Source organism: Porcisia hertigi, chromosome 25 (assembly GCF_017918235.1).
Source record: "Porcisia hertigi strain C119 chromosome 25, whole genome shotgun sequence".
In the NCBI taxonomy this organism is placed as follows: Eukaryota; Euglenozoa; class Kinetoplastea; order Trypanosomatida; family Trypanosomatidae; genus Porcisia; species Porcisia hertigi.
Genome location: NC_090584.1, coordinates 793,762 through 820,271, shown reverse-complemented (window position 1 = coordinate 820,271; position 26,510 = coordinate 793,762). Strand labels below are relative to the sequence as shown.

The 26,510-nt window shown below is 54.9% G+C and overlaps 11 protein-coding genes across 11 annotated transcripts; all 11 read left to right on the top strand.

Annotated features, from left to right (window-relative positions):
* Nucleotides 1-259: 259 nt before the first annotated feature.
* Nucleotides 260-1,015, top strand: JKF63_04727 (uncharacterized protein; the record flags this gene model as incomplete). Its single annotated transcript, XM_067900705.1, has 1 exon — nt 260-1,015. One exon carries the CDS (start codon nt 260-262, stop codon nt 1,013-1,015), a length of 756 nt encoding a protein of 251 aa, XP_067756726.1.
* Nucleotides 1,016-1,700: 685 nt separating this feature from the next.
* Nucleotides 1,701-2,342, top strand: JKF63_04726 (uncharacterized protein; the record flags this gene model as incomplete). Its single annotated transcript, XM_067900704.1, has 1 exon — nt 1,701-2,342. The coding sequence occupies one exon, from the start codon at nt 1,701-1,703 to the stop codon at nt 2,340-2,342; it is 642 nt and encodes a 213-aa protein (XP_067756725.1).
* A 1,614-nt stretch (nt 2,343-3,956) lies between these two features.
* JKF63_04725 (uncharacterized protein) lies at nt 3,957-4,856 on the top strand (the record flags this gene model as incomplete). The annotated part of the gene is made up of 1 exon (XM_067900703.1): nt 3,957-4,856. One exon carries the CDS (start codon nt 3,957-3,959, stop codon nt 4,854-4,856), a length of 900 nt encoding a protein of 299 aa, XP_067756724.1.
* Nucleotides 4,857-8,153: 3,297 nt separating this feature from the next.
* JKF63_04724 (uncharacterized protein) lies at nt 8,154-9,053 on the top strand (the record flags this gene model as incomplete). Its single annotated transcript, XM_067900702.1, has 1 exon — nt 8,154-9,053. One exon carries the CDS (start codon nt 8,154-8,156, stop codon nt 9,051-9,053), a length of 900 nt encoding a protein of 299 aa, XP_067756723.1.
* A 1,456-nt stretch (nt 9,054-10,509) lies between these two features.
* JKF63_04723 (uncharacterized protein) lies at nt 10,510-11,145 on the top strand (the record flags this gene model as incomplete). The annotated part of the gene is made up of 1 exon (XM_067900701.1): nt 10,510-11,145. The coding sequence occupies one exon, from the start codon at nt 10,510-10,512 to the stop codon at nt 11,143-11,145; it is 636 nt and encodes a 211-aa protein (XP_067756722.1).
* A 1,400-nt stretch (nt 11,146-12,545) lies between these two features.
* Nucleotides 12,546-14,351, top strand: JKF63_04722 (uncharacterized protein; the record flags this gene model as incomplete). Its single annotated transcript, XM_067900700.1, has 1 exon — nt 12,546-14,351. The coding sequence occupies one exon, from the start codon at nt 12,546-12,548 to the stop codon at nt 14,349-14,351; it is 1,806 nt and encodes a 601-aa protein (XP_067756721.1).
* Nucleotides 14,352-15,826: 1,475 nt separating this feature from the next.
* JKF63_04721 (uncharacterized protein) lies at nt 15,827-16,831 on the top strand (the record flags this gene model as incomplete). Its single annotated transcript, XM_067900699.1, has 1 exon — nt 15,827-16,831. One exon carries the CDS (start codon nt 15,827-15,829, stop codon nt 16,829-16,831), a length of 1,005 nt encoding a protein of 334 aa, XP_067756720.1.
* A 764-nt stretch (nt 16,832-17,595) lies between these two features.
* JKF63_04720 (uncharacterized protein) lies at nt 17,596-18,519 on the top strand (the record flags this gene model as incomplete). The annotated part of the gene is made up of 1 exon (XM_067900698.1): nt 17,596-18,519. The coding sequence occupies one exon, from the start codon at nt 17,596-17,598 to the stop codon at nt 18,517-18,519; it is 924 nt and encodes a 307-aa protein (XP_067756719.1).
* A 647-nt stretch (nt 18,520-19,166) lies between these two features.
* On the top strand, nt 19,167-19,637 carry JKF63_04719 (uncharacterized protein; the record flags this gene model as incomplete). Its single annotated transcript, XM_067900697.1, has 1 exon — nt 19,167-19,637. One exon carries the CDS (start codon nt 19,167-19,169, stop codon nt 19,635-19,637), a length of 471 nt encoding a protein of 156 aa, XP_067756718.1.
* A 1,356-nt stretch (nt 19,638-20,993) lies between these two features.
* On the top strand, nt 20,994-23,588 carry JKF63_04718 (uncharacterized protein; the record flags this gene model as incomplete). Its single annotated transcript, XM_067900696.1, has 1 exon — nt 20,994-23,588. One exon carries the CDS (start codon nt 20,994-20,996, stop codon nt 23,586-23,588), a length of 2,595 nt encoding a protein of 864 aa, XP_067756717.1.
* A 1,395-nt stretch (nt 23,589-24,983) lies between these two features.
* JKF63_04717 (uncharacterized protein) lies at nt 24,984-25,604 on the top strand (the record flags this gene model as incomplete). The annotated part of the gene is made up of 1 exon (XM_067900695.1): nt 24,984-25,604. One exon carries the CDS (start codon nt 24,984-24,986, stop codon nt 25,602-25,604), a length of 621 nt encoding a protein of 206 aa, XP_067756716.1.
* Between the last annotated feature and the right edge of the window lie 906 nt (nt 25,605-26,510).

The following is a 26,510-nucleotide window of genomic DNA, read 5'->3' as shown; positions in this document are numbered from 1 at the left end:
GTGCTATCTGTTTTCCTTTTGTAAAAAGGTGCCGACGGTAATCCACAAGCCGTGTGATATTGGTCTCATTCATGGCGTCTTCAGGAAAGAAATTAGCAGGGGTGCTCCATACCTTGTCCTTACTAGCGATTGTGTTGGTGTGTTTCCAACCGCCACATTTTTTAAAATGTGGCTAGTCCCCCCTTTTCCCTTCCATTCAATGCCTTCCCCCTCACCCTTGTGCTGGTAGTACTCCTTTCTTTTTGCGGAGTTTTTTTTAATGGACATCGATCAGCACACCACTGCAACTATAAGTGAGATCGACCGAACACTTAGGTCTCTCGGTATACGTGATGAGTACCCAGCAACACTTTTTCAGTCCTCCATCAACAGCAATCTCCCAACTGCCGTGTGTGCTCCGGTGACGCGAGCAAATGGAGCGACACAGACGTGCTGCTCAACCTATGTGAACGCCGGTGTACAAAAAAGTCCCGCCACGGTATCTCAAGGCGTACAACACTCTCAGCAGCAACGCGCAACATTCTCTCAGACGGAAAAAGGTCTTGACGAGCTTGATTCCCTTCGCACAGTAGTGAACTCGGTCCTCTGTGTGAACTCCATATTGGAGGACAGGCTTCAAACACTGCAATGTTCATCAGTCAAAATAGAGGCACTCTTCCTGAAACTGATCAGACTGGAAGCTAAGGCAAACGCCACGGTAAAGAGTTTCCATTCGTTACAAAAAAGATGCGTCATGCAAACCATAGAAATAGAGGAAATGTCATCGCGAAGTTCCTTGCTCGGTTACGAATGCAATGTGCGCACTGAACTTATGTCCCTCCGCTGCGGCGAGCTGGCGTGTCTTCTTGCAGCATCCGGCAAAAAACAAGTACTACCAAACTCCTCAGGTGGGGTAAAAAGACTTGCATCAACTCGGGCAATATCAAATGCTAGCGCGCTCAAGGAAACGCCAAGCAGTTCCCTCAACGATCTTACTGAACTTCTGGACGAATGCCGGCGCGCTCTAGATGGGTAAAAAGCAGTATTTTCCCCTCTCTCGAAAAGAAGGATTATACATTGTTCTGGTTTAAGGCACTTCCGCTGCTCTTTTTTTTTGGTTTGCTTCCCCTCTTAGCGCCTTCAAAATACTTTGCTGTAGTCTCTGCACGCACATCCCGTTTCTCAAATGATAAAACAAAATCACAATAGTACCTTGTAGATTCTTTGCATCCGATGGGCTTGGTTGCGTGTTACACCAGCTTTTTCTGTAGCACCACGGGATGTCTCAGATATTGTTTTATTATTATTATTATTGGAGGTGGCTGACTCTCTTTCTTGATGACAGATCTCCAGCACTGCCTCCTGAAGGGTTAGAAGGCTTTTAAATATTTCGCCCCTCTCTAAAGAAAAGAAGCACTTATATCAACACATCCTTGTTCCTTTTTTTTTATTTAAAGATCCGTGGGCTCAGGGGGAGGCGTAATTTATTGGTTTCGCTCCTTTACCTCTGCCGCGCCCACGCTCCCTTTTCCCCCATCAGCTTCTTTGCTCGTTCCCATCAGGACCTTCAAATGCTCTACAGCTCTCCAAGTACATTTTTTCCACCATTCCACTGCTCCAAACGAACACTCATTGCGTCGGCCTGAACAGAGAAGTAGACTTCTCGTGACGAAAGTGACCTGGCCGAAAAGCGAGATGCCTGCGCCCACTTCTTTCAGTATATGCAAGAGCGCTTCGACTCGAAGAGGCTCCCACTAGATGTGGAACTGGGCACCACTGCCGGCTGCGAGAAGTTTGTGAAGCATTTTGTTGATCTTGTTGACGAGTATGCATCACTCCTCGCCAGTGTTGTTTGCAAAGCGCCACAGTTTTCCAGTCTCCAGCTCTACCACTGGGCCTCGCCGTTGATGACTAATCAGCATACGGTTCTCGACGACTACTGGTATGAACTTTTTGGGATGTACTACAACCTCGGTAAGTTTCTGATGAACATCGCTCGGTATCTGCTGTCTGTAGATGCGACGCCTGCAATTCTCTCTAGGCGTGAAGTAGACGCCTACCGTATCCACATTAATGCGTCTGCGTATTTTTACTTTTCTGCAGGCGTTCTCGGCAACCTGAAGAAGCACGAGATTGGTGTCTTAGAGGTGTCAGTTCCCTTCAAAGCGAAGAGGGCGATAACCGGCTTTCTTGCAAAATCGGCATGTGCCCAAGTGCAGGAAATTAGCGTGTGGAAGGCTTTGAGTGCTGATCCCAAGGAGTACGTGGTGACTACCTCTGCCCTCAGTAATCAGTTACTTGTGATGTATGATAAACCCGGCGCAATTTCTCACAGGAAAAAGTGCCAAGCACATATCCTCTGAGGCGATGACAAAACTAGTGGACATGGATTTCAAGCTTTTTGACGCGCTCGCTTACCAACACGCAGTCTTTCATTTTCTTCAACACAAAGCCAACAGCTGATATCGCGGCTTTAGAGAACGGAAAGAAGCTTAGTCACACTGTGAACAAGTATTTTATCAGGTATAAAAACCACGGGATTTCTCCCCCTCAGCTCTGAAAGGTTTCTTGCATTATGCGACAGGCATCGAGATCAATAGGCTGCGCCTCGAAAGAATATACACAATTGTGCGTCAAGCCGACAACGATGAGGAAAAAAATGACCTTACCGCCCCCACAGTCGCTTGCTGTTTGTGGTGACGTATGGATCCCCGTTGGTGTGGATGGATCGCCAAAACACCTCCAGTAGCCTATACTCGCACACAACTCCCCCTCACGTAAGTAGTTTCATTGCAGTTTCTTTCCGAGCGCAACATTGCCACCTTGTTTTCGTTTTTTTCCGTGCCTTCGAGAAGGATCTCTTGACGAGACAGCAGCGTCCTGTGCTCATTCTGTGTGGTGAAGCCGAGTAGCTCTTCTCTCTGCCATTACCGAACCACTTCTGGTGGTGGTCAGGGCCAGGTATCCACGAGGGGGAGGGTGCTCGGAGCGATTTCTCGCTACTGATTCCGACTGCTAGAGCCTGGACGGCACTCTCTCGGGGAAGACGCGCAACAGTTCACACGCCTGTACCATTCACATGAAGGGCGAGGTCTCAAGGGCCTCTCGAGCCTTCATCGCCCGGTCCGCACTGCTCACACGGCTGGGGGAGAGGAGGGTTGGGGGGGTAGCCTACGTCACCCCAAATGATGCACCGCGTGGCGACCTGCGACGAGTGTGTGTGTGTGTGTGTGTGTGTGTGTGTGTGTGCTGAGATGACTTGAGCGGGTATGGCTGCAACGCGCGTCGAGCACTGCCTTGCGCCACGCGATGAGCCTCTGACAAGCAAGTGGAAGGGCGTGTGGAGCTGGACGCATGGACGAAGTTCTGTAATGTAATCGCACGTTCTCGAATCTGCTGAAGCGAGCCCGTTTAACGTTTTCCTTCCTTTTTTTGTGCTCGTTTAACCTTTTTCACTTGTGTTGTTATCCCTTCGTTTTTTTTCTTTGACTTTCCGAGATCGTCATCGTTGTGTGGTCTCATGCAAGCGGAAAAGATTGTGGTGTGGCGTGTGCTCGTCTTCTTTTTTTTTCCGCGCTGCAAGTGGTACAGAAAGAAACTGAAAGGTGGGGGAAAAAGCGGCAGCCTATTGCGTACGACGCGACTGGGCTGGAAGACAGGGACGCTACTCTCGACGCCGTTTGGCTTCTTTGTGATGAATTCTCCAGCAGGTCAAGCGGCTCTTGTCCATTGCTTTTCAGGGGAGTCCCCCCCTAAAAAAAAAAAATGGTTACTATCGTACATCTTCTCCATCGTTTTGTTTCTCATCACAATTCGGAACGCGCAACCATGGTGCACTGCGATTCTCGAACATCACTCCCCTCGACTCGGACAGGATACACTGTTGAGTTTCTGAGATTCTCACTTACGGCAAACACATCAAACGCGCTTTTAGTGTTTTTGTTCCCCCTCAACCTTTCACCATTGTGTAATCCAAGATGTTCGCACGTTCCGCCATCCGCTGGTGGGTGAACAAGGACACCAAGGTGATTGTCCAGGGCATGACCGGTAAGGCCGGCACGTTCCACACGAGGGAGGCGATCGCGTACGGGACCAAGGTGGTGGGCGGCGTGAGCCCGAAGAAGGCGGGCACAACTGCGTTGGGCGTGCCGGTGTTCGGGACGGCTGCGGAGGCGGTCAAGGCGACTGGCGCGACGGCGTCGGTGCTGTACGTGCCCGCGCCTGCATGCGCCGCGTCAATCGAGGAGGCGCTGGAGGCCGAGCTGCCGTTGGTTGTAGTGATCACGGAGGGCATCCCGCAATGGGACATGCTGCGCGTGAAGTCGATGCTGCTGTCGCAGAACAAGACGCGTCTGATTGGCCCCAACTGCCCGGGCATCATCAAGCCCGCAGAGTGTAAGATCGGCATCATGCCTGGCCACATCCACCAGAAGGGCAAGATCGGCATTGTGTCGCGTAGCGGCACGCTGACGTACGAGGCTGTCGCGCAGACAACGGCGGTGGGCCTCGGCCAGTCGCTGTGCGTCGGCATTGGCGGCGATCCGTTCAACGGGACGAACATGGTGGACTGCCTGCGGTTGTTCCTGAGCGACCCGGAGACGGAGGGCATCATTCTGATCGGTGAGATCGGCGGCACGGCGGAGGAGGAGGCGGCGGACTTCATCAAGAACAGCCCGATCAAGAAGCCGATCGTATCCTTCATCAGCGGGTCCACTGCGCCGCCGGGCCGCCGCATGGGGCACGCTGGTGCTGTGGTGTCTGGTGGGATGGGCACTGCGCAGGGCAAGAAGGAGGCGCTGCGCGCCGCCGGCGTGACCATCTCTGACTCGCCCGCGCAGCTTGGCACGCACATGGCTAAGCTCTTTGCCGCGAAGTAGGAACAGTGTCACTGATGAGGCATTTTAGTATGCATCGATGTGGTCATCGATGCGCAGGGCTTCGCGAGGACGCTGAAATTGTTCGTTGTGGGCGTGCCCTCGAACGATATGGAGTGATCATATCTTTCCCTTCCCTCCCTTTCCCTTTCCCTGCCCCTCACCCCCTGCGTACCGCTTGGTGTGTGTGTGCTCTGCCGCTGACGACAGGACTGTGGGGGGTTTGTATGAAGGGAGGAGAAAGTGGTGGGGTGGTGGAGTGGTGGAGTGGTGGTGGTGGGGGGGGGCGCTTGGGCTTTCCTCACCTTTTCCCTCCCTTTCGATGTGCGGATGTTTAACCGCTAAAAGGCGCTATTCACTTGAAGACAGTGCGTAGGACAAGAGGGGCACGTGTTTGTAACCCTTCCCGGGGGAAGATTGCGATGATGTGTGAGAGTCTTAGTAAAGTGTGGCAGGGGTACATGAGCAAAGTACAAAAAGGGCGCGCATCCTTGTCGATGCGATCAGAATTCCGGGGAAAAGGAGGGGCTCCTCGCGACTGAAATGATGTTTATGGGACAGGGTGATAACAAGAGTGTGTGTGTGTGTGAGGGGCTTCCAAAAAAAGGGGAAAGGGGAATAACATGGCATGGGAAAGGGGGAGGGCATGTGTTGCTCCTAGAGAGGGAGCACCCATGAGGAGCCGGTGTTGTTATGGCTGGGTCGTTTGCCTTTGATTTTCTCCGTGCCTTATACATCTCTTCCTTTTTCTTTCTTTTGTCTCCTCAGGGGTAATGTACTGCATGGAATTTCATGTAACAACTGTGTGCGCGCCCCCTCCCCCGTTCCCCTGTGTGTGTGTGTGTGTGTGTGTGTGGCCGCCCCTCCGCGCATGACTGTCTGCCGCTGACTCACAACAAATGCGTACTCAAGGTGCACCGAATACGTCTAAAGTGATGTGTTCACACACGTGGGAAAGTGTGAGAGACGTTGTTGTAACAACGCCACGAGAGTCGATTGCGTAGATGGATGGTACGAGGGACAGGAGAAGATGAATTGAATTCTCTCCAGTTCCCCCCCCCCCCCCCACACACACACGTCATAACTGTTCCTATAAACGCGCGCACACACGCACCTGTATAGGTATATATATGTATTTTTATGCTCATATATACATTACACAGGCCTGTACAGTGTGAGGCGGTTTTGACAATGCGAAGCATATTTTTTTTTTGGTTTGTATGCTCGACAACATGCACAACATGACGATTCTTCGCATTTCTTTTTTCTTGTTGCCTTGATGTGTGTGCCATCTTCTATGTGTTTATTTGTGCCAGTCACCGACGCTCTCACATCATTCTCTACCCGCAATCTCTAATTGGCCGCTCACGCGCATCATGGAGGGCCGCGAAGGGAGGAGGAGTAGGGGTGTGTGGGAGGGGGAGAGGGACTGTGTGACATCCCGTTCCGTTTCCTGCAGCATACCGTCACGACTGTTTTTCACTTTCCTTTTGCTCTTTTACAGCCTTCATGTCTTTAATTTGGTGATTTTCTCAGTAAGGTGTGTATTGTACCGGACGAGCGTACCTGGACAACGCTTCCCTCCATCCCCCCATCCCTCCCCCCACAAACATGAGTGCATACACGCACACACAGACACATCTCGGTATATCCTTAAGCGCATTCATTTGGCTAGTCTGTGCGCGTCTACGACGACGAGCAGAATCACAGCTGCTCACAAGAAACACTGCTAGATTGAATTCGTTGTGTGTATCTCTGTGTGTGTGTGTGTCTGCGCGCGCGCCAGTCGGAGAGGGGGTGACGACTACTATTCATGCTTCTTCTCATCTCTTTTCTTCGTATCAAAAGACCCGTTTCAATGTTCTCGCCTTTGTGTGTGTGTGTGTGTGCCTGTGCTGATCGATGGAGGGAGAGGTGATGGTGTGGAAAAGGCGCACATACACAGCCCCCCCACCCCCACCCTCACGCACGCGCGCACACTCACACGCACACAGCACAACGTTTCCTTCATCTCTTCCTCCACATGCTTCCTTATAAAGGTTTGTGGCTGGTGGAGAAATCATGGGGCTTGTGGGTTCAATCAACTTGCTTCATGTCCCCCTGTCTCGTGTGTGTGTGTGTGTGTGTGTGTTTTCTTGGCTAAAATGTACTCTATTAGGCGGTAAGAAAGAACGATGGGGAAGGAGGAGGAGGAGGAGGGGGGGGGGGAAGATAAAAAAGAGGTGTTTGCTGAATCAAAGTGGAAAAAATGAAAAGTTTTGTCTTTTCGTAACCGAGAAAATCAATCAAATGAGGCGGTCCTTACGTGTATGGTAGAGTAGATTTCAGGGGGCTACAACACTACACTGTGATCACAAACACATCGTGTGTGTGTGTGTGTGAGGGGTGAGCGAGTTGCTGCGTGCTCCGGGGTACCACGTCTCTCTCTCTCTAAGAGTTTCCTCAACAGCGTCTTTGTTGCATACACATGTGCACAACAGATCCTCATCGTTGCTATGGGAGACGAGTATGTGCAGGGAATATGTGTGTGTGTTCTGTGATGCAGCCAAACGTACCACCTCTCGCACTGCCTCCCCCGTTTTTCTTTGCCTCTCTCCCGTTCAACTGCCCCCCCCCCCTGCACATTCGTATATCGTGTGTGTACGCGTGCGCTTGGGAGCAAAGCATCCCCCACTTCCCCCGAGCTCTATTACCTCCTCCGCTTTCCCCCATTTTTCCTGTTAGTTATAATCTCCCTATTTCACGCGCATTTCTTAAAAAATATATATTTGCAGCGCACCACCCAAACAGAAAGGGATAGGCAGACCCGCATCCCTCTATTCCCCAGATTTCCCTTTTTCCTGAAACTCGCTACGCAACGTCAGGTCTCTATATACACACGTATAATTTATGTATATATATATATATATACATAAATGCTTGTGTGCATGGGGTAATATGCATATAAGTGCTAATCGAGTATGTTCAACTCCCCCCACCTCCCTCTCCCTCTCCCTCTCGCTCTCGCTCTCGCTCTCTTCCTCTCCCTTATCCACTCCCCCTTCTCTTGCTCCCCACCCCCGTTTCTACATCACTGGCTGATATCCGAACACACTACATCATTGTACGTGGAACTCATTTCTTAAGCAATACAGTTTCGTACCGGTCTTTAATCACGTTGTCTCGTTCGGTGTACAGTGCCATTGTTTTGTTTAGCGACGCTGTCTGCTTACCGATCCCCCCCTCTCTCTCTCTTGATTCTCCTTCCACTGTTCCTGCTCCCCGTCAACCCTTATTCATCTCTGTTTCCTTCGCTACAAGATGTTCGCACGTTCCGCCATCCGCTGGTGGGTGAACAAGGACACCAAGGTGATTGTCCAGGGCATGACCGGTAAGGCCGGCACGTTCCACACGAGGGAGGCGATCGCGTACGGGACCAAGGTGGTGGGCGGCGTGAGCCCGAAGAAGGCGGGCACAACTGCGTTGGGCGTGCCGGTGTTCGGGACGGCTGCGGAGGCGGTCAAGGCGACTGGCGCGACGGCGTCGGTGCTGTACGTGCCCGCGCCTGCATGCGCCGCGTCAATCGAGGAGGCGCTGGAGGCCGAGCTGCCGTTGGTTGTAGTGATCACGGAGGGCATCCCGCAGTGGGACATGCTGCGCGTGAAGTCGATGCTGCTGTCGCAGAACAAGACGCGTCTGATTGGCCCCAACTGCCCGGGCATCATCAAGCCCGCAGAGTGTAAAATCGGCATCATGCCTGGCCACATCCACCAGAAGGGCAAGATCGGCATTGTGTCGCGTAGCGGCACGCTGACGTACGAGGCTGTCGCGCAGACAACGGCGGTGGGCCTCGGCCAGTCGCTGTGCGTCGGCATTGGCGGCGATCCGTTCAACGGGACGAACATGGTGGACTGCCTGCGGTTGTTCCTGAGCGACCCGGAGACGGAGGGCATCATTCTGATCGGTGAGATCGGCGGCACGGCGGAGGAGGAGGCGGCGGACTTCATCAAGAACAGCCCGATCAAGAAGCCGATCGTATCCTTCATCAGCGGGTCCACTGCGCCGCCGGGCCGCCGCATGGGGCACGCTGGTGCTGTGGTGTCTGGTGGGATGGGCACTGCGCAGGGCAAGAAGGAGGCGCTGCGCGCCGCCGGCGTGACCATCTCTGACTCGCCCGCGCAGCTTGGCACGCACATGGCTAAGCTCTTTGCCGCGAAGTAGGAACAGTGTCACTGATGAGGCATTTTAGTATGCATCGATGTGGTCATCGATGCGCAGGGCTTCGCGAGGACGCTGAAATTGTTCGTTGTGGGCGTGCCCTCGAACGATATGGAGTGATCATATCTTTCCCTTCCCTCCCTTTCCCTTTCCCTGCCCCCCACCCCCTGCGTACCGCTTGGTGTGTGTGTGCTCTGCCGCTGACGACAGGACTGTGGGGGGTTTGTATGAAGGGAGGAGAAAGTGGTGAGGTGGTGGAGTGGTGGAGTGGTGGTGGTGGGGGGGATGCGCTTGGGCTTTCCTCACCTTTTCCCTCCCTTGCTCTCACCTCCTCCCCTCCTCTCTTACTTTTGTTTTGTTTGTTCGCTGGTCTCGCCAACTGCTGCTTATTCCTCTCTTCCCTCATTTGCCAGTTGCGCACAGAAAGGGTTGCTGACCATAGCGTGTGTATGCGTATGTGTGTGAATGTGTAGGTATGCTCTTGTGGGAGGCGCTGGGTGGGTGGGTGGGGGCGGTTCAAGTGGCGGCTGGCATCTCTTCCTTCTTCCCTCTTTGTGCTTGTATTGCGGCGGAATCGTTTTTTCCCACGTGTCTGTCGGCGCTGTTCAGGTGTGCCCCCTTTAAAAAAAATGCAAGGAAGCGAGGAGGAGGCTTAAGCGTGTCCATTCAAGCCATGTGCAAATGCTCGTCTCCCTTCCCGCAACTTTTCTCCTTTTCTCTGTTCTCCTACCGTTGCTTTGTGTTGGTGTTCCGTGTGTGGTTTACAGTTCACCTCGGCTCGTGTATAGTGAGAGAGGGGAATGAGTCGACGTGTAAAGAGGGACATGGGGGAGACAACAGAGGATCGGGCAGAGAGTGGCTGTAGAGACAGAGTGTGTGTGTGCATGTAGATGTATTAGTGTGTTTACATGTTTGGCAGTGTTTAGCAACAGAGACAAGAAAGGTGAAGGAGGGGTGGGTGATTTCCTCCTTGCGGATGATGGCAATAGCGGAAGAGGCTGTGTGCGCAGAAGAGTGTGAGGTGTAGATGTGTGAGAGAGAGGTCATATGGTGAGCATTGTTCAGCGCGCAGCACTGTGACTGCTGCCATCTGTGCGACAACAACATTAGATTTTCCTCTCGATGCCAGCTCTTCCTGGTGCTGTTGTGCGTGGTGCATCACTGATCGTCCTTCCACACACTGCTACCCAGTGTTGCTGAATAGGGCCCTCCACCGTGTGCTTGTCTTTCTCTTTGGGCCTTGATGTCTCGTATTCTCTTTACTTCTTCTCTTTCCCTCTCCCCCTGCACCCCCCCGGGGATTCCTCTCCAAACACGGCACACGACAAACATAACCTGAGCTAGATTGTCTCTGTTTCCAGTTGTAGAGCAAAGGAAAAACGCCGCGGCAACGGCATACGCATACCCCCCTCCCCCTATATCACACATCCCTCCAATCTAAATTCTCAAGTGCAGCATCATGGACAAGTACTACGACAATGATGAGTATGAGGACCACGGGTATGAGGAAGACGAATACGACGACGCCGCGGATGACTGGGAGGCTGAAGCCGAGAAGCAGGAGCAGAAGGCTGTCGCTGAAGAGGCGGCTCGACAGGCTCGCTTGGAAAAGAAGTTGGCCACACGCGCCCCAATAAAGGAGGAGGAGAAGGAGGAGGTACTCCCGGAGGATGTGGAGCAGGCAATTTCAAGCATGCGGCAGGTAGCCAACGACATCGCCTCCGGTAGTGCCCTTCTTTCCGGAGGAGACTCGGTGGAAGTGATTGGGGAGAATAAGTGCAACTCCGAAGCGGATGTAGAGCGGGTAGGAGCTATGATAGCTGACCGCCTCGTATCCTTCGCCGACTCGGACCACTACGAAGTACTAATCATGGAAGTCTTTGAACGATTAACAAGTCACATCCATAGCACACAGCTGCTCAACGAAGAGGCAGACAGAGTGCACCGTCTGCGCGCGGAGTTTAAGCGCGGGACGAAGACCAAGCCGAAAGTGGTGAAGACATGTGTCAAGCAGGAGGGTCTCGACTTGGATACAGTGGAGGACAAAGGTGGTGCCGCCGTCCCAGAGGAAAACGAGGATGAAACCGGCTGGTAAAGATGCGTGTGTATGTGTGTGTATGTGTGTATGTATGTGTGTGTGTGTGTTACTCAATCTGTGCTTCCCCCCTCCCTCCCTCCATAGTCGCTCGAGGAAGGATGACGGGTGGGGTAATGATGGAGAGAATGTGTTTGTCTCTGCCGATTTGTGGTTGTGAGGTTGTGTCGAAAGGAAAGGCCGACAGTGTGCATTGTTTGTGCCAAAGGATGCCTGGGGGGGGGAGTGAGATATGACTGAGAGGCGCTGGCGTTGTACTTGGGAGGGGGGGGGCACTTAGCCTTGATACCCCTTCCCCCCGGTGCATGGTGAACAAGATAGTGGGCTGCTAGTCAACTGCTTCACTGGCCGTGTGAGACGACTCTTCCACCGATTACGCTCATATTCCCTCTTCCTTCAGGATACGTGGACTAAATCTGTCTTGTCCTCCCGATGCTTTTTTGCCGCTGATACTTCCCTGTTGCCGCCTTACATGCTTCCCACAGACCCACCCGAATCTTTGAGCCACATTGATGCCGCCTCCTCCTCCTCTCCCCCCCTCCCCCTTTATACTTCCCTCTTCTTCGTTCCTTGGGTGTTGCCTCATCCTTCACGTTTGACCCTCTTAATCTCTGGAGGAGATGCTGCGATAGGGGAATAGGACGGTCGAAGACACGCGAAGTGCCGTTCGTTTTTTATATATTTGAATTGCCGACCTTAATTTATCTCTAAGTGACCTCGTTTTTGCGTGCGCCTGTCTGTTCGCGTTACTCCCCCACCTCTCCAAACACACACTAATCCACAACGGCGACACCTTGATGATAAAGCAAAGTGATCCGCGAAGGTGTGTATTGGTCAAGCCGCTATTTCGTGTGACGCGTGAAAGGAGGGAGGGGGTAGGAGGAGGAGGAGGAGGAGGGGTTTGGTGGTGGTAGCGGTGGTAAATCATACATCACCCCACACACACACACACACGCTCACGCACACAAGTGCGCGAAAACACTCAGCCACACGGTGCACAGCACATAGATTGCTGCTCTGCGGTAATGCTCGAATGCCGCACTGCTATTCCTGATCATCTTTGACGTTGTTACACGAGTCCAAGAGGGTCGCTGAAAGGGCAGTTACACTTCTCCTCCCTCCCCCCAAAAGTGACATGCATGATCAGCTTAGCCAAATGCAATGTGGCTTCAGGCCGACAGCGAGCTTACATTTCTTTCTTCTCTCTCCCTCCCATTGCGTCTGTCAAGACACTCGCGTGCTCCCCGGGAAAAAAAGTGGGGGACTCACAGAGCAGCAATAGAATAGTAGCTTCCCCACCACCGAGACTTTACCCCCTCTATTTCGCTCTTAATCAGTTGTAGTACGCCGCGTATCTCAGCCTTGGACACGTTAATCGAATCCCCCATTTCTCTTTTTGAATGGACCCCCTTCACTTCCATGCTGCCTTTGAGGCAATTGTGACCCTCGGCGCCAGCGAGGGACCCGCCTCCAACATATTCGAGCCGAAATTCGAGGCGCGCCGCCAGATGCAGCAGTTGCGTGACGCAATTGTCGATATCTATGTCACGGAGGCCTCGTCGCGCGCGCTTGAGCAGTTGTGTCGATGTCTCGCTTTCCTGGGGACTACAATGATGGAGGTAGAGGAGGAGGGGGAGGGCTACGAAGAAGTGCGCCGTGCTTATCAAGTGATGTGGTGGTCTGTGGGGGCGGCGCTACCATCCGCTGATGCCGTTCGTGAGGTAAAGGCTGTTGAACAAGACGAAGTTCTCAACAACACCTCAGCCGCGTGCCCATTAACAGCGTCGTCCGAGTACAGAGGGTGCGTGGGGTACATGGTTGTGCACAACGCCATAGGTCTTTATCTGTCCAAAGTGGACCTGGGCAAAGCCATAATGGTGCTAGGACGTGCCGAAGCCCTGTACGAGGAGTGGGCTTCGTGGTGGCAAGACCAGCCAGTCCACTGCGACATCGCGGATGTGCCACTCAGAGAAGATGGGACGCTCCGCACGGACGAGGTTGCCACTGGGCGTGTGGTACCGACGCTGCTGCGTTTCTACATGGACAGGACGTATACCGCCACGCTCTTCTTCATGGCACAGGTGCACACAAGACAGCAAAACGCTGCCGCTGCCTCTCAGTACTGCCACCTTACGATGTACTACCAGCTTCTGAACAAGCAAGAGTTCAGCAGAAAGTCGTGGGCCACCAACGCTCTTCAGCTCAGTGGATTTTACAGCAGTCACTTGGCCTACGATATGGCTTTTCACTGCCTCATCGCTGGGCAGACACTAATGCCAGCCACCGACGACCCAGAAGACAGCAAGGGGATGGTCGCATGGGCTTTTGGCCGCTTCTACCTTCACCGCCTGCACCACTATGGCGGACTTTTGACAGGCCGTGAGCTAGAGAACGAAAACGATGACGTGCTAGCGCAGCTGCAGAGGTCTTGGCGCGACTTTCCTGGGATGCCGCCGTTGCAGCCTCAGCCGCCTATCGTCACCTTCGAGGAGGCGCGTGCATGTTTTAGGGAGGGAATGAAGTGGCTGCAGGAGGCGCAGGCCTGCCGCCCATTCGAGTCCTTCTGCACCGAGCACATCGATATTGCGCGCGATATGGTGCAGCTGCACGCCGCGTTGCAGGTATTCGAGCCGAATCGTTTACGCCGCATCGCCATGATGCAGCGCCAGGCGCATCTGCTTGAGGGGTTCCCCGATCAGCTGAGCTTCAACGCCTATCCAATTGTGGTTCGCCAGCTTCTGTACGATCTTGGCTCCATCTATGAAGACCAAATGCGGCTGCGGGTGGAGCAGCGAAAACAGCCATCAGCTGATGAGAAACCTCTCAAGGACAGGGCGTTCAACGCGGTGGTGTCCAAGACGCTGGGGTACTACGAGCGCTTTTGTGAAACATGGCGCCACCCCACGACGCACCACCTTCCAGATGTCCTCGATGAGGATTCACGCTTGCCTTTCTTCAGGGCGCTGATGCGACGTGCCCAAGTGCAGCTCAGCTATGTCCATAGCAGCCCGAAGGAGGAGTACGACAGCATCGGCGTCTCATGCAAAGCCTACAACCGTGCCATTGACTTTTATAACCAAAATCCCCTCTCGAAAGAGCTGGATGCAGAGGTGTCGAAGGAAGTAGAGCTGGCCCGTGAAATGCTGAAGCTGTTGGCCGTGAAGCAGCGTGAGTTGTGGACTGCATTTCAGCGTGCGTCCGTGTAGGTGCCTTGTACATGAACTAGGCAGTGCAAGGTGGTGAGTGGTCGTATGTGTGATGTGGTGTGAGGGGGTGGGGGCAAAGTGTGCTGCTCATTGCCCCTCCTCCTCCTCCCCCTCCCCCGTTCAGTCCATCCTCCCTCCATGTTCTCCGCGTGTGTTAGTGCGCACTGGATTCCTAACGGATCGCTTGAGTTCTGGCGTGCGTTAGTTTTTATAGCATCCCCACAGTTGAGGTAGGGGAAACACATGAGTACGTGTGAGTGCACGACGCGGGATGGACCAGATCACACTGCAAATGGTAGTCGTGCCAAGTGCCTGCGGCCCCGAACCACCACCACCGCCACAGCATCCGCAAATAATCGACGGCCTTGTACACTGTTGTACGGGGGGGGGGGAAGGCCCGTCAGGTTTCCATGACGAAGCAGCGGTTCAAGCCTTTGGGTGAGCTTCTGGGGAAGGAGCGCCACCACAGAGAAGCTCATCTGCGCACACTAAGGGAAGCCCTTGTAAGTTTCGATTGCAGCAATCGCAACTGTAGCGCCAACTGGCTCGCTCTATTAGACGAGGACGCCAGACCAGCGCTTGACAATCTCCAAAAGGGAAGCTGTCACGCGCTGTGACAATGCGAAGCCGATGAACTCCACAACTTTGTAGACACGCAGTCAAGCCACACATGCGTCGGTTGCCCTACTTGGCAGCATTTAGCTTTCCATGAAGCGCACCAACACTGATGTGCGGGTTATCAAGCGCCAACTTGATATTCAGGGAGGAGCATACCGCGTCCCCGGCACAGGAAAAAAGCGACATTTCTGGCGGACGCAGCAGCAGCTCTGGACATCACGTGAAATTTCACAGAAGCTGGGGATAATGCACCGCAGATATACTTTTCCTTCGCTCTCTTTTCAAGAAAAAAAAGCGATTACAGTCAGAAAAACAATGAGTGTAAGATCATCGGCCTGTCGGTTGCTCGAAGCGCGTCAGACTCTCCATGGTGCCACAAGGCGAAGTCAAAGAGGTGCAGTGAGGACAGCTCTTGCTCTCTCTGTTTTGCCTTTTCCCTCCCCTCCCTCTCTCGTGCCCTGTGGCGAGGGCACGAGGAGGGCGTATCACGCAAGTGTAAGGTGTGTCGTGTGCTAACACCCACCCACACACATGCGCACATAGTCATCAAGATATGCCCCCCCCCCCCCCCCCCCCGCTTTATCAATGTAGCGGAGGATGCAGAGTATACAGATGTCATGGCAGCGCACAAACGCGCTGTGCTCCGCCGCCGGCCCATAAACTGGCCAAAAATCGGAAACGGTGTTTTCTCTTCCACTTCGCTACTCTCTCCCCCTCTTTTTTCTTAAATTTCGCCAATATTACTCTGGCCCCCATCCCCATTGTATATACATATGTATATACACATATATATATATATATATGTGTGTGTGTGTCTACGTATGTGCATCATTCCCTTCTCAAAAGGCTAAACGTGCATGTCTAGCGAGGCTGAGTTCAAGAAGGCCGGTGCGCTCTTCAGTGCGGGTCAGTACCACGAGGCGATCAGCGCCTACTCCTCCATAGAGGCGGTGAGTGATGCAACAGCAGAGGTGCGAGCGCGTGCGCTCAACAATATCAGCGCATGCTACGCGGCACTCAAAAACTACGAGATGTCGAGTAGGGTTGCGCGGCAGGCCATTGACTTGCAGCCTACCAATGCAAAAGCACACGGCCGCGTTGCAGCCGCTGAGGAGGGTTTGAGACGGTACGGCGAGGCTGCCATGTACTACACTGAAGCCCACAAGCTGGATGCGAGTAACTCTATGTATCTCGCAGGGGCACAGCGTTGCCAGGAACTCGTTCAGGCTGGCCGCGGGGTGGCCAGCGCAGAAGCGAAGGACGCCTACTACTACAAGAAGAGCCTTGAGCGGGCAATGGTGGCGATGAAGGACGCCAACTACCTTGAAGCCATCCGACACTTTGGAAAGGCGCTCGATTTGTTTCCCCCAACCGGCACCTCTAGAGAAAAGGCAACGCTGCTGTGCAATCGGAGCGCTGCTTACTTCCGCGCTGAGCGCGTTGAGGAGAGCGCAGATGACGCGCTGCAGGCTACCAAGGCGGACGACACGTACGCCCGTGGGTTCTACCGACTCGGCGCTGCGAAAGCAAAGCTCAAGAAGGTGAGCGACGCATACGACGCGTTGAACACGTGCGTCAAGCTCGATCCCGAGCACTCCGATGCAGCCCAGCTTCTCGCCGAAATCCTTCCGATGGCGGTAGAGTCTCGCAAAACTGCCGAGGAGCGTGCCCGTGACCACACTCGCCAAGTAATGCATATCACAGAGCAGCTGAGCGCTATGCAAGCAGCCGCCCCATCAAACATAGTGCCGCGCGCGACAGCACACGGATCTGCTTACACCTACTGTAACTTTTGCAATGAAACAGGCCATTCGCGGTCCGAGTGCCCTCTTCTGCGGCGCAAGCGCAGCCGCCCCCTCTAATGAATAGCGGTCGCATCTGTGTGCGTCTCTCTCTGTTCCATGTGTAGCGTGAGCTGCCGCTGCTGCTCGCGGTGCTCTTCATAGGTGGTGTCGTCCTCCGTATACCTCTGCATGCCCCCCCCCCCTCGCCTCCCCCCGTGTGTGTGTGTGCCCTGGAGGGCAGATATAAAAAAAACTCAAAGGAAGGAGGAAGCGACGATGCCGCACTGGTAGAGGGACTCTTGTGAATATCATTGCCAGTGTTTGTGCTTGTCGGTGTGCATGTGCGCAAATCCACTGCACCGGGGCGGCACACGTTGTAGTTCATGATCCCCATCATTGCTGTTGCACACACACACACACACACACACACACACACACACACACGAAACGGCAAAGAGGAGTGCGCAGGGGGGGTTCGTACTTCCTCCTCTTCCCTCCCCCAAACATTTCCAGGACTCGCCGCCAATGAACAAGTTGATGAACTGTCGCCTTGTGCGCACGCCATGAAGTTGGTATCCGCCCAGGCAGTCGTCGAAGGACTTATTTCTCACCATCTCCGTGTGGCTTGAGACAACACTTCCCTTTCTTCCTCCTCCCTCCCCCCCCCCCCATCTTGTGTTTCACCTCTCTTCCTCTTACACGCGCGCGTGCACACGTCTGGGACATGTGTGCGTCTGTGTGTGTATGATTTAAATGCTGGCTGGTGTTTTCTCGCTTCACTAAAAAAAATGGAGGACACGCAGTAAACTCCAGGAAACACACATACACACACGCAAACACACATGGAAGAACCTTGTACACCGCTGTCTCACGAAGGAGCTGATGGGTCCTCCTCAGCTTCACCAAGTGTGTTGGCACCACTGAAGGCCGCGGTAGCACCAACAGCGGAGGCTGCAGGCACGTCTGGTGACTATGAAGAGGTCTGCCCCCATTCACAGTGTCCTCTTTCAGTCGCAACGTCGCTCCTCGCACGCATTAAGCCTTTTTTGTCACGGTCACACATCGAAGTTGAGGCGCGGCTATGTAAAATTGGCCACCCTCGAAAAGTAATGCGCGATGACGACACGTCGAGGGTCACTGCTAGCCGTATAGTCGCATTGGACTCATCATGCAATGCCATGCGTATTCTCGAGGCATTTCATCAGCATGTTCAAGTCGGTGTGAGCGCGGAGGACTTTGCTAGGATGAAGACGTACGTGGCGAAGGAGAAGGTGGTCGCCTTGCCACTGCAGGAGGCCGTCACGGAGGATGTCAATACGCAGACCGGCCGCTACACGTATGCCATCGCCGTGGATGGGTCAAAGTCATTTGTGGGGCGCATAATGAAGAAGCGCTTGTGTAATGTTGAGGTGCACGTGCCCAAATCCCCGTACGACATTCGTGTCTCTGTCAGTACGGAGGTGGTCTGTCCAGGGGCGGATGCGCCTGCCGTAAAGTCGAGAGGTCACGTGCGTCACAAGCGGCGGTGGACAGCAACGGAGAATACATACGAGTACGCCTTCACGCGCGTTGGTGCTGACGACGACCCATCCCCAATCTTCGAGGTCGAAATAGAAGGCGTACACGTGAACAGTCAGGCTGATGTGACCGAGGCGTGGCTGGCGGATCTGCTGAATCGTTTGCTTGTCCTCGCGCAGTTGAAGGGCAACACCGGATTGCAACAAAATCCAGGGGCTGTTGAGCCCAAAGGAAGGCACCTGCGCTGAAGATAAAAAAAACCCTGGGGTCGGACGTGTGTGTGTGTGTATGTGTCTCCGTTCCCTTTACCTTCCGTATGTGCCTGGGGAGAGGAATGGGGGTGCGGAGCAGATTCCATGGCTGATGCCGCCGTCTGATATGGAGGCCCACGCGGTTCCATAGTCACCGCGTTTTTTTTTTTTCGTGAGCCTTTTGCGCATATGCCGCAGTGAGCGTTCGTTCCTGCGCTGTTTATTCTACGCCATCGTTCTGTCTGGTCCCTTAACCCCCCCCCTCCCCCCATCCCCCCTTTTTTGCACTCCTCTCACGTTTCCTCGCGATGTATGTGTTTGAGTGTGCACTCCTCCCACCGCTGATCACCTCGCCACCTCATCCTGTCGCCACTACCACCACCACCGCCGCTGCTGCTGCTGCTCTTGGCATTGTGAAATGTGTCTATGCTCACCACCACCACCCCTCCAACCCCTCCTTCATCTCTGCTGTTGTTGTTGTGGCAACACATAAATGTGTGTGCCTTTATTGACGAACTTTTATACACACACGCTTCTCGCCCCACCCCTTTTTCTTTCACAGTGTCCGCTTCTCGCGTGAGCTCCGTTGTTCTTCACACCCCTGTCTCTGCTCCTCATCTCTCTCTCTCTTTATCTCAGCAGCCATGATGCGCAAGACGTCCGTGTGCGCCTTCGCGGCCACCCGAAAGGCACTCGTAGGCAACGGCCCTACGTTCCACACGGGCGGTGACAACAATAACACCTCCGACATCCAGAACGCCTTCCCTGTCAATGAGCGCGGCATTCGCTCTTCCTCGCCCTTTCCGGAACCGAACACGGCGATCTACGACACTTACATGCCTTGGACTTACTTCCAGCCAATCGACGTGAAGGTGGAGAAGATGCCGGCGCCGGAGCCGAAGTACTACCAGTTCCACACCAAGAAGCCGTGGGATGTGTCAACGACCGACCTTATCGAGATCCAGTCGCGTAAGAGGTACGTGCAGGGCATGGGCTACCTCGTCATGGTGATCTACCTCTACTTCCTGATGCCGAAGGAGAAGTCGTACTCGGGCGAGACGGGCTCGGATGGTTTCTATGTGATGTTGCCTAAAAACCAGCCAGAGAAGTTTTAGTGTGTGGGAATGATTGAACTACCTCAAACATGCTCACGGGTCTGTACGAAGGAGTGTGTGTGTGTGTAAACCTGGCGAGAAGGGGGCAGGGAATAGTAGGAGGCAGGGGGGGGGGAGGCACTTGTCCACAGGCCTGCGCTGCGGTGCGTTGTCGCGTAGCAGGTATGATGCGCCGTCACGCGCAAGCGTGTTGTCCTCCCCCCTCCTTTCCCCCTTTTTTCTGTCTCATCTCCAAGTTGTCTTTCCTCATGCCACTTCCTCTTTTTTTTTCTCCAAGCCGTGACACAGACGTCTTCGTCTCTCTCTCCCCCATCTCTGTGCGTTCCTTGCGGTTGACAGTGGAGAGGGCGCATCGCGAGAGGATGGAGGAGGAGGAGGGGGAGACATCGTCGATGCGGTGCACTAAGCGGTGGGGTGGCAAGATACACGGCGAGCGTTCTAAGAGACGGGTGGACAGGAGTGGGGAGGGGGGAAGAGGTGTGTACTGTCGCCAGACGCATGACAAGAAAGATCGATACGTGTGTGCTTGGGCTGATGCGTGTATGCGACCATTTCCTTCTCCTTCCTCCCCCCCCCCTTCCTCATCCTCTCTCCCTCCTAGTAGTAGTAGTAGGACATACACACAAGGGTCAACCCGAAAGATTGAAGTGAAGGGAGGCTGCCTCGGGATAATATAACCCCGGGGTGGGTGTGCCTGTGCGTGTTGTACATGGGGAAACGGTCTTTAACCCCCTCCCCCAACACCCTACAGAAACATTTGCATGGTTTACGAGTGTGGCCGTCTTCAATGGATGAGTGCAGAGCATTGCTCACTACAGCCCCGCATCTCTGAATGCTCGGGCGTCACAGTGTGTTATGAACAGCAGCATCTCTCCGGCACGCACGTGCACATGTCTCCACACGTGTCAAACCATAGCGGAACGTCGCCAGATGGCGAGGGTGAAAGGGCATCTGTCACTCATTCTCGTCTTGCTGGACTTGTCAAAGAATCTCTTTCTCTTGTTCTCTATGCGTTGCGTGCTACTTGCCTCCTCCCCCCTCCCCCTATCATCATCGTATCCTTCCGTTCTCTCCACGTGCGCTCATTTCCTTATTTCACAAGCACAAGGGCACACCTCATCGGCTGGCCGTACCCATCCACAAAGAGATCTGCTCACTGTCTCTGGTGAAGACCTCGTGGTGTTTACTCTCTCGCTCCCCCCCCCACCCACCCACACTCACCCCCACCTCCTTCCGTTACGCCCCTATCACTGTACTGGACTGTACACGCAACATCCTCTTCACATCATGAGCCCCCTCACCACCGATGCTCTGCAAAGACTGAGCGAGAAGCCGGAGAACATCCGAAACTTCTGCATGGTCGCCCACGTGGATCATGGCAAGACCACCCTCAGCGACTACCTTGTCGCCAGCAACGGCATCCTCTCCCCGCAACTGGCGGGTGAGGTTCGACTGCTGGATTCCCGGCCCGATGAGCAGGAGCGCTGCATTACCATGAAGGCGAGCTCTATCGCGCTGCACCACACGTACACGGGCACAAGCCACGCCCTGAATCTTGTTGACTCCCCCGGTCACATCGACTTCTCCTGTGAAGTGTCCACCGCGATGCGTCTCTGTGACGGCGCGATCATCATTGTGGACGTTGTTGACGGCGTCACGCAGCAGACGTCGTCAATCCTGCGTCACACCTACCGGGAGGGACTCTCCATGTGCCTCGTACTGAACAAAATCGACTTGTTGGTGACGACACAGCAGCACACCGCGGAGGAGGCGTACCTGCGCCTGCGCAGCATCATCGAGATCTGCAACGCCATCTTGGCCTCCTACGCGAACCAGATGAAGATCCAGGAGCTGGATCAGGACATGGAGCGCGAGGACCCAAGTGATGACGTGTGGTTTGATCCGTCCAAGGGCAACGTCCTGTTTTGCAGCTGCTACGACGGCTGGGCCGTTGGCGTGGACTTCTTCGCTAAGTTGTATAAGGACAAGGTGCCACTGAACAATATCACTGAGGCCCTCTGGGGGGAGCACTACTTCGATCCCAAGACCAAGACCGTGCATTCGCAGCCGAAGAAGGCGGGGCAGCTGCCCTTGGGTGTACAACTTATTCTGGAACCGATTTGGCAGCTCTACGAAGCCTTTCTCGGTGACAACTCGAGCGAGGAGCGGCAGAAGCAGCTGTCTGAGAAGCTGAAGATTGACGAGAGCAAATGGAACAACCCGCGTCGCGACCCGCGCGGCAAGCTGAAGGCGCTGCTCTCCACTTGGATGCCTCTGGCAACCTGCGTCCTGGACACAGTGTGCGCGCGGCTCAACTCCCCAGTAACTCTGCAGCGGCGCCGCTTGGCCTCCCTCGTCCCTGGCTTCGAGGCCGACACCCCGGCGGCGCTGAAGGAGGCACTCATGAACTGTGACCCGTCACCAGAGGCCCCATGTGTTGTGTACATTTGTAAGCTTATCGATACTCAGTTCCTCGTTGGTCGCGTTATCGGCGCCGTGGAAATACACGACGACGCCTTTATCGGGTTCGGCCGCGTCTACAGCGGGCGCCTGCGCGCCGGGCAGCCGGTGTACGTGCACAGCGATGGCGCGGTGGTGGAAACGACGGTGGGCAGCGTCTTCCTCTTCCGCGGCGCCGGTCTCGAGGAGACGGCAGAGGTGAGCGCCGGTTCCCTCTGCGGTGTCGGTGGTCTCACCCCTTGCATAACCAAGTGCGCCACAGTCAGCAGCGTGCCCGGCATGCCGGCCTTCAAGTCGCTTGTGCTGCAAAGCACTTCCATAGTGCGGCTGTCCGTCTTCCCGAAAGACCCCAAAAACCTGCAGAAGCTGGAGCGCGGCCTGCAGCTACTGAACAAGGTAGATCCACAAGTGGAGTTGAGCATGCTGCCCACCGGCGAGCACGTGATCGGCACGGCCGGCGAAGTGCACGCAGAGCGTTGCCTCAAGGACCTCATCGATACATTTGCGCAGGTGGAGGTGGTCGCCTCCGAGCCGCTCGTTTCCTTTCGCGAGACCGTCGTGAGCAGCCTGAACGCGAAGCCGAAGCCGCACACCGCGTCGCTTATGGATGGCGCCTTCGTCATTACTCTCCAGGCGCGGCCACTGCCATCCGAGGTGCTCGAGCTGATCAAGGATCCTGAAAGAAACAACGGCAACAATCCGCAGGTTCTGCGGCAGGTAATGGCTGCCCTGGCAGAGCACAAGCGCTTCGTTGCAGATGTCAAAAATGGCCTTGTAGCGAGTGGCCCAGCGCGGCTCGGCTTCCTCGGAGCCGTGCTGCTCGCCAACTTCGACGGCGCTGCGGATCCGGAGGCATCCTGGGCGACGCTGCAGAATTGGAAGGAGTCTATCGTGGCCGGTTTCCAGGCCGCCTGCGAAAACGGACCGATGGCGCAAGAGCCCGTGTACGGTGTCGCTTTTGTTGTGACGGAGATCTTCGTGGACGCTGATTCGGGTATCTCCGGGGGCATGGTTTTGCCTGGTGTGCGGGAGGCGTGCCGCGCGGCCATGAAACTGCAGCCTCGCCGTCTTGTGGAGCCTGTGTACGAATGCACTGTGTACTCCTCCGGTTTTACTCAAGGCAAGATCTACGCCTCGCTGAACCGCCGCCGCTCTGACATTATCGAGGAGGTGCCGAATGAGGGCAGTGATCTCTTCTACATTCGTTGCTGGCTACCGGCTGTCGAGGCGTTTGGTTTGCAAGACGAGCTGCGCGTACAGACGCAAGGCGCCTCGACGGCGCAGCTGCGGATGAGTCATTGGGAAATGATCGACGCTGATCCGTACTTTGTGCCGACCACGAAGGAAGAGTTCGAGGAACATGGCGCTGAGGTGGCCACCAAAAATATCGCGGCACAGCTGTTGGAGCGCATTATGCGACGCAAAGGCCTCTACCGCGAGCGTGTGGTGGAGAGCGCCGAGAAGCAAAAGTTCTCCTTAAAGGGCGCCTAAAAAAAAACGCGTCGGGAGGGGGGGGGGTTACGTGCCTATTCCGCTGTTCCACACACACACACACACACGCACACCACTTCTCTCCTTCTCTCCTTCCCTCCTCTTCCCTCCTCTTCCCCCCTCTTCCCCTCCTCAGATTCCTCCTTGCGGCCTGCGCCTCTTCTGATACGTGTTTTGTTGTTGTGTGTGCGTGGGTGGCGGGGGCGGGGGGGGGCGGTGAGTGGCGCCGAGGAGAGGCACACAGAAAAGAGGAGGAGTGACGTGGTGGACTGGGCGTGATGCTGCCTCTCAGTATTTTGGGGTTATGGTGTGAGCGTGTGTGTGTGTGTGCTTGTTTGACTTTTTGCCGTACTTCCAGTAATGTGAAGAACCGCAGGAGTTTGTGCAATCAAAGGAAAATGCGTGCCAAGGACGACGTGCAGTGGATGTAGTGCTGCAAACTAATTGTATTGTTCCTGAGTCGCGCAGTGAGAAGGAGAGGGCTCGTGCCCCATGCGCGATTCCCTCCACCTTCAACACCTCTAAGGCAGTGGTGCAGCTCTTCCTTTTGGGGCTAACTGTACCGCAAAGTGGTCAACACTTTCACATGGCCTGCCCGCCCACGCCGAAGATGTGTGCAAGGTTCATGCCAATAGAGGGCGGGGAGCGCCGTGAGAGGAGTACATGTGTTCAAAGGCATTGTCAATGTCTGGAAGTTTTTATCATTCGCTGCAACGCATGAAGCGGGGCGGGAGCTGAAGTCTCCCCGCACCACTTGGGTTTTGATGTGCATTGACGTGCGCCTCCTATTCTCCTCACCCAAGCACACTTGCTGTGAGGTCATGTACTTCCCCACCTCTTACTCCGCTTGTCTCTCTCGCTGGTTCCGTTCCCCTTCCCTCCCTCACATTGTCCATCATCACAATTGATGGGCATGACAGTTCTCACTTGCACTCTACATCCTGTATAAAGTCCACACCAAGAGGTGGAGTTGGGGAATCGCAAAGTTTTTTTTTTTTGCTGACGGCGCACAAAACCTGTCACTCTCACGTAGGTTTTCACAGAACTGGAGGAGACCCATCACTTTCTCTGGGATTCGGATGCTTCTGTGTGCGCGTGGGATCTTGTGCAGCGGCCAGCATCCTCCCCTCTACTCCCTTCCACCACTTCTTCTCTTGGTTTGCCTTTCCTCGAATAGCGCACTCCCAATCAGTTGCGCGTGCCTCTAGTGCTTCAGTTGCATGCCGCCCTCACCCATGCGTGGTGTGTGTATTTGTGCGCTTACTCTTACTTTTTTGGGAGGGTACTCGTAGCCCTGTGTTTTTTAAAGCTCCCCCACATCCCCCCTTTACTCTCCTCTCTCCCCCCTTAATAATTGTGAACGCACACGTACTCTTGCCGTTATTCGTCGCTGTCATGTCTACAAGCGGTGCACCTGTTCGAATATATGTGAGCAAGCGAGTGGAGTTCACGAATGGATCTCGTCAGCTGGTTCGCTGCGGCACGCGCAACATTGCCGTTGTGTGCTATCGTGATGTTCTCTATGCAATTGACAACGCTTGCTATCATCACGGCGGGCCGCTGCTGCTGGGGGATATCGAGGACATGGGCGGTCATCCATGCATTGTTTGTCCCTGGCATAGCTACAAGATCGCACTGGACACCGGTGAGGGATTGTATATGGGCATCGAGGGGAGTCCTAAGGGCGGTAAACCGCGGCAGGAGGTTCGCTCAAAAGGCTGCAAGCAACGAACCCACAAGGTCGAGGTGGACACAGCCGGGGATGTTTATGTGTTGGTGGATCTCAGTGGTCCGGAGCTGGAGAGCGACAGGTACGCTTCAATGGAGCTGGCGAACCAGGAGAGGTGTATGAGCCTGCCTGTCGACGGCGGAGTCCGTGGCCCGCGCGCACCAGGCATTCACAGCCGTGTCGGTATGGGACTGCGCAGCGGCCACGTCTTCAACCACATGAGCTCGCTCCCCACTGCCTCTGACCAAACCAGGTGCGAGGATATCAACCCATTCGACGGGACGTAAAAGCCGCACCCCCTTATTAGCCCCACGTTGCCGCCTGGGCCCTATCCCTCCTGTGCCGGCCTCGGAGGCCTGACGACAGGATTGAAGATGACCTGCATCACTATTACTGATATCTGCCTGCAAGTGCGGCAGCTCGATTTCGCTCATCGCGCTGGTCCCCTGTCATGGCATGTGGAACTTGGCGAGTATGTAGAGCTCGAGCTCCCAATCAAGGAGAGCCGCTCAGTGGACAGCGAATTCGGTGTCGGTGGCCACCTCACGCGTTTCTTCTCCCCCCCCAGTCCGGCTCCACGGCTACACTAAGCGAACCGATGCGACGCCGCTGGACTATCTGTAAAGTGCACAGCCGAGGCAGCCTCTTCAGTCTCATCGTGCAGGCCAACCGCGCCGACACGCAGACAAGCGGCAGTGTGTGGTTGCACCAGTGCTCACTGCATCTACCACTTTCTGTGGCTCGCATCGGCGGCTCCTTCACCTTCGCTGACTATCATCACACTATTCGAAGCGTTGGTGGCAGAGTGCCCTGGCTAACGGCCGGGAGTATGCATCACCACGGTGTATCCTTTTCTGAAGGCTTCTCTTGGGGGACTCATTCTACGTCGAGACTGCAGAGTCGCTGCGCGTGGTGCATCTCCACGCAAGCGATGCTTTGTAGACCGTGTCGAAGCTTGAACGGCTCCTGGAGTGTCAGCAGCATTTTCCCCTCTCAGCACTGGGCACGGACAAGAAGACCGGCGCCGGAACGGACGCGAGGAAGGGCAGCAAAACGTACGTGATGGGGCTCATCATCACCCCGACCAAGGCAGTTGGTGAGAAGTCCACAAACGCCAACGCACCCTCACCGACGTCAGCCTCCACGGCCCCAACACCCACCACCACTGCATGCAGCCGGTAGACATTTCCTCA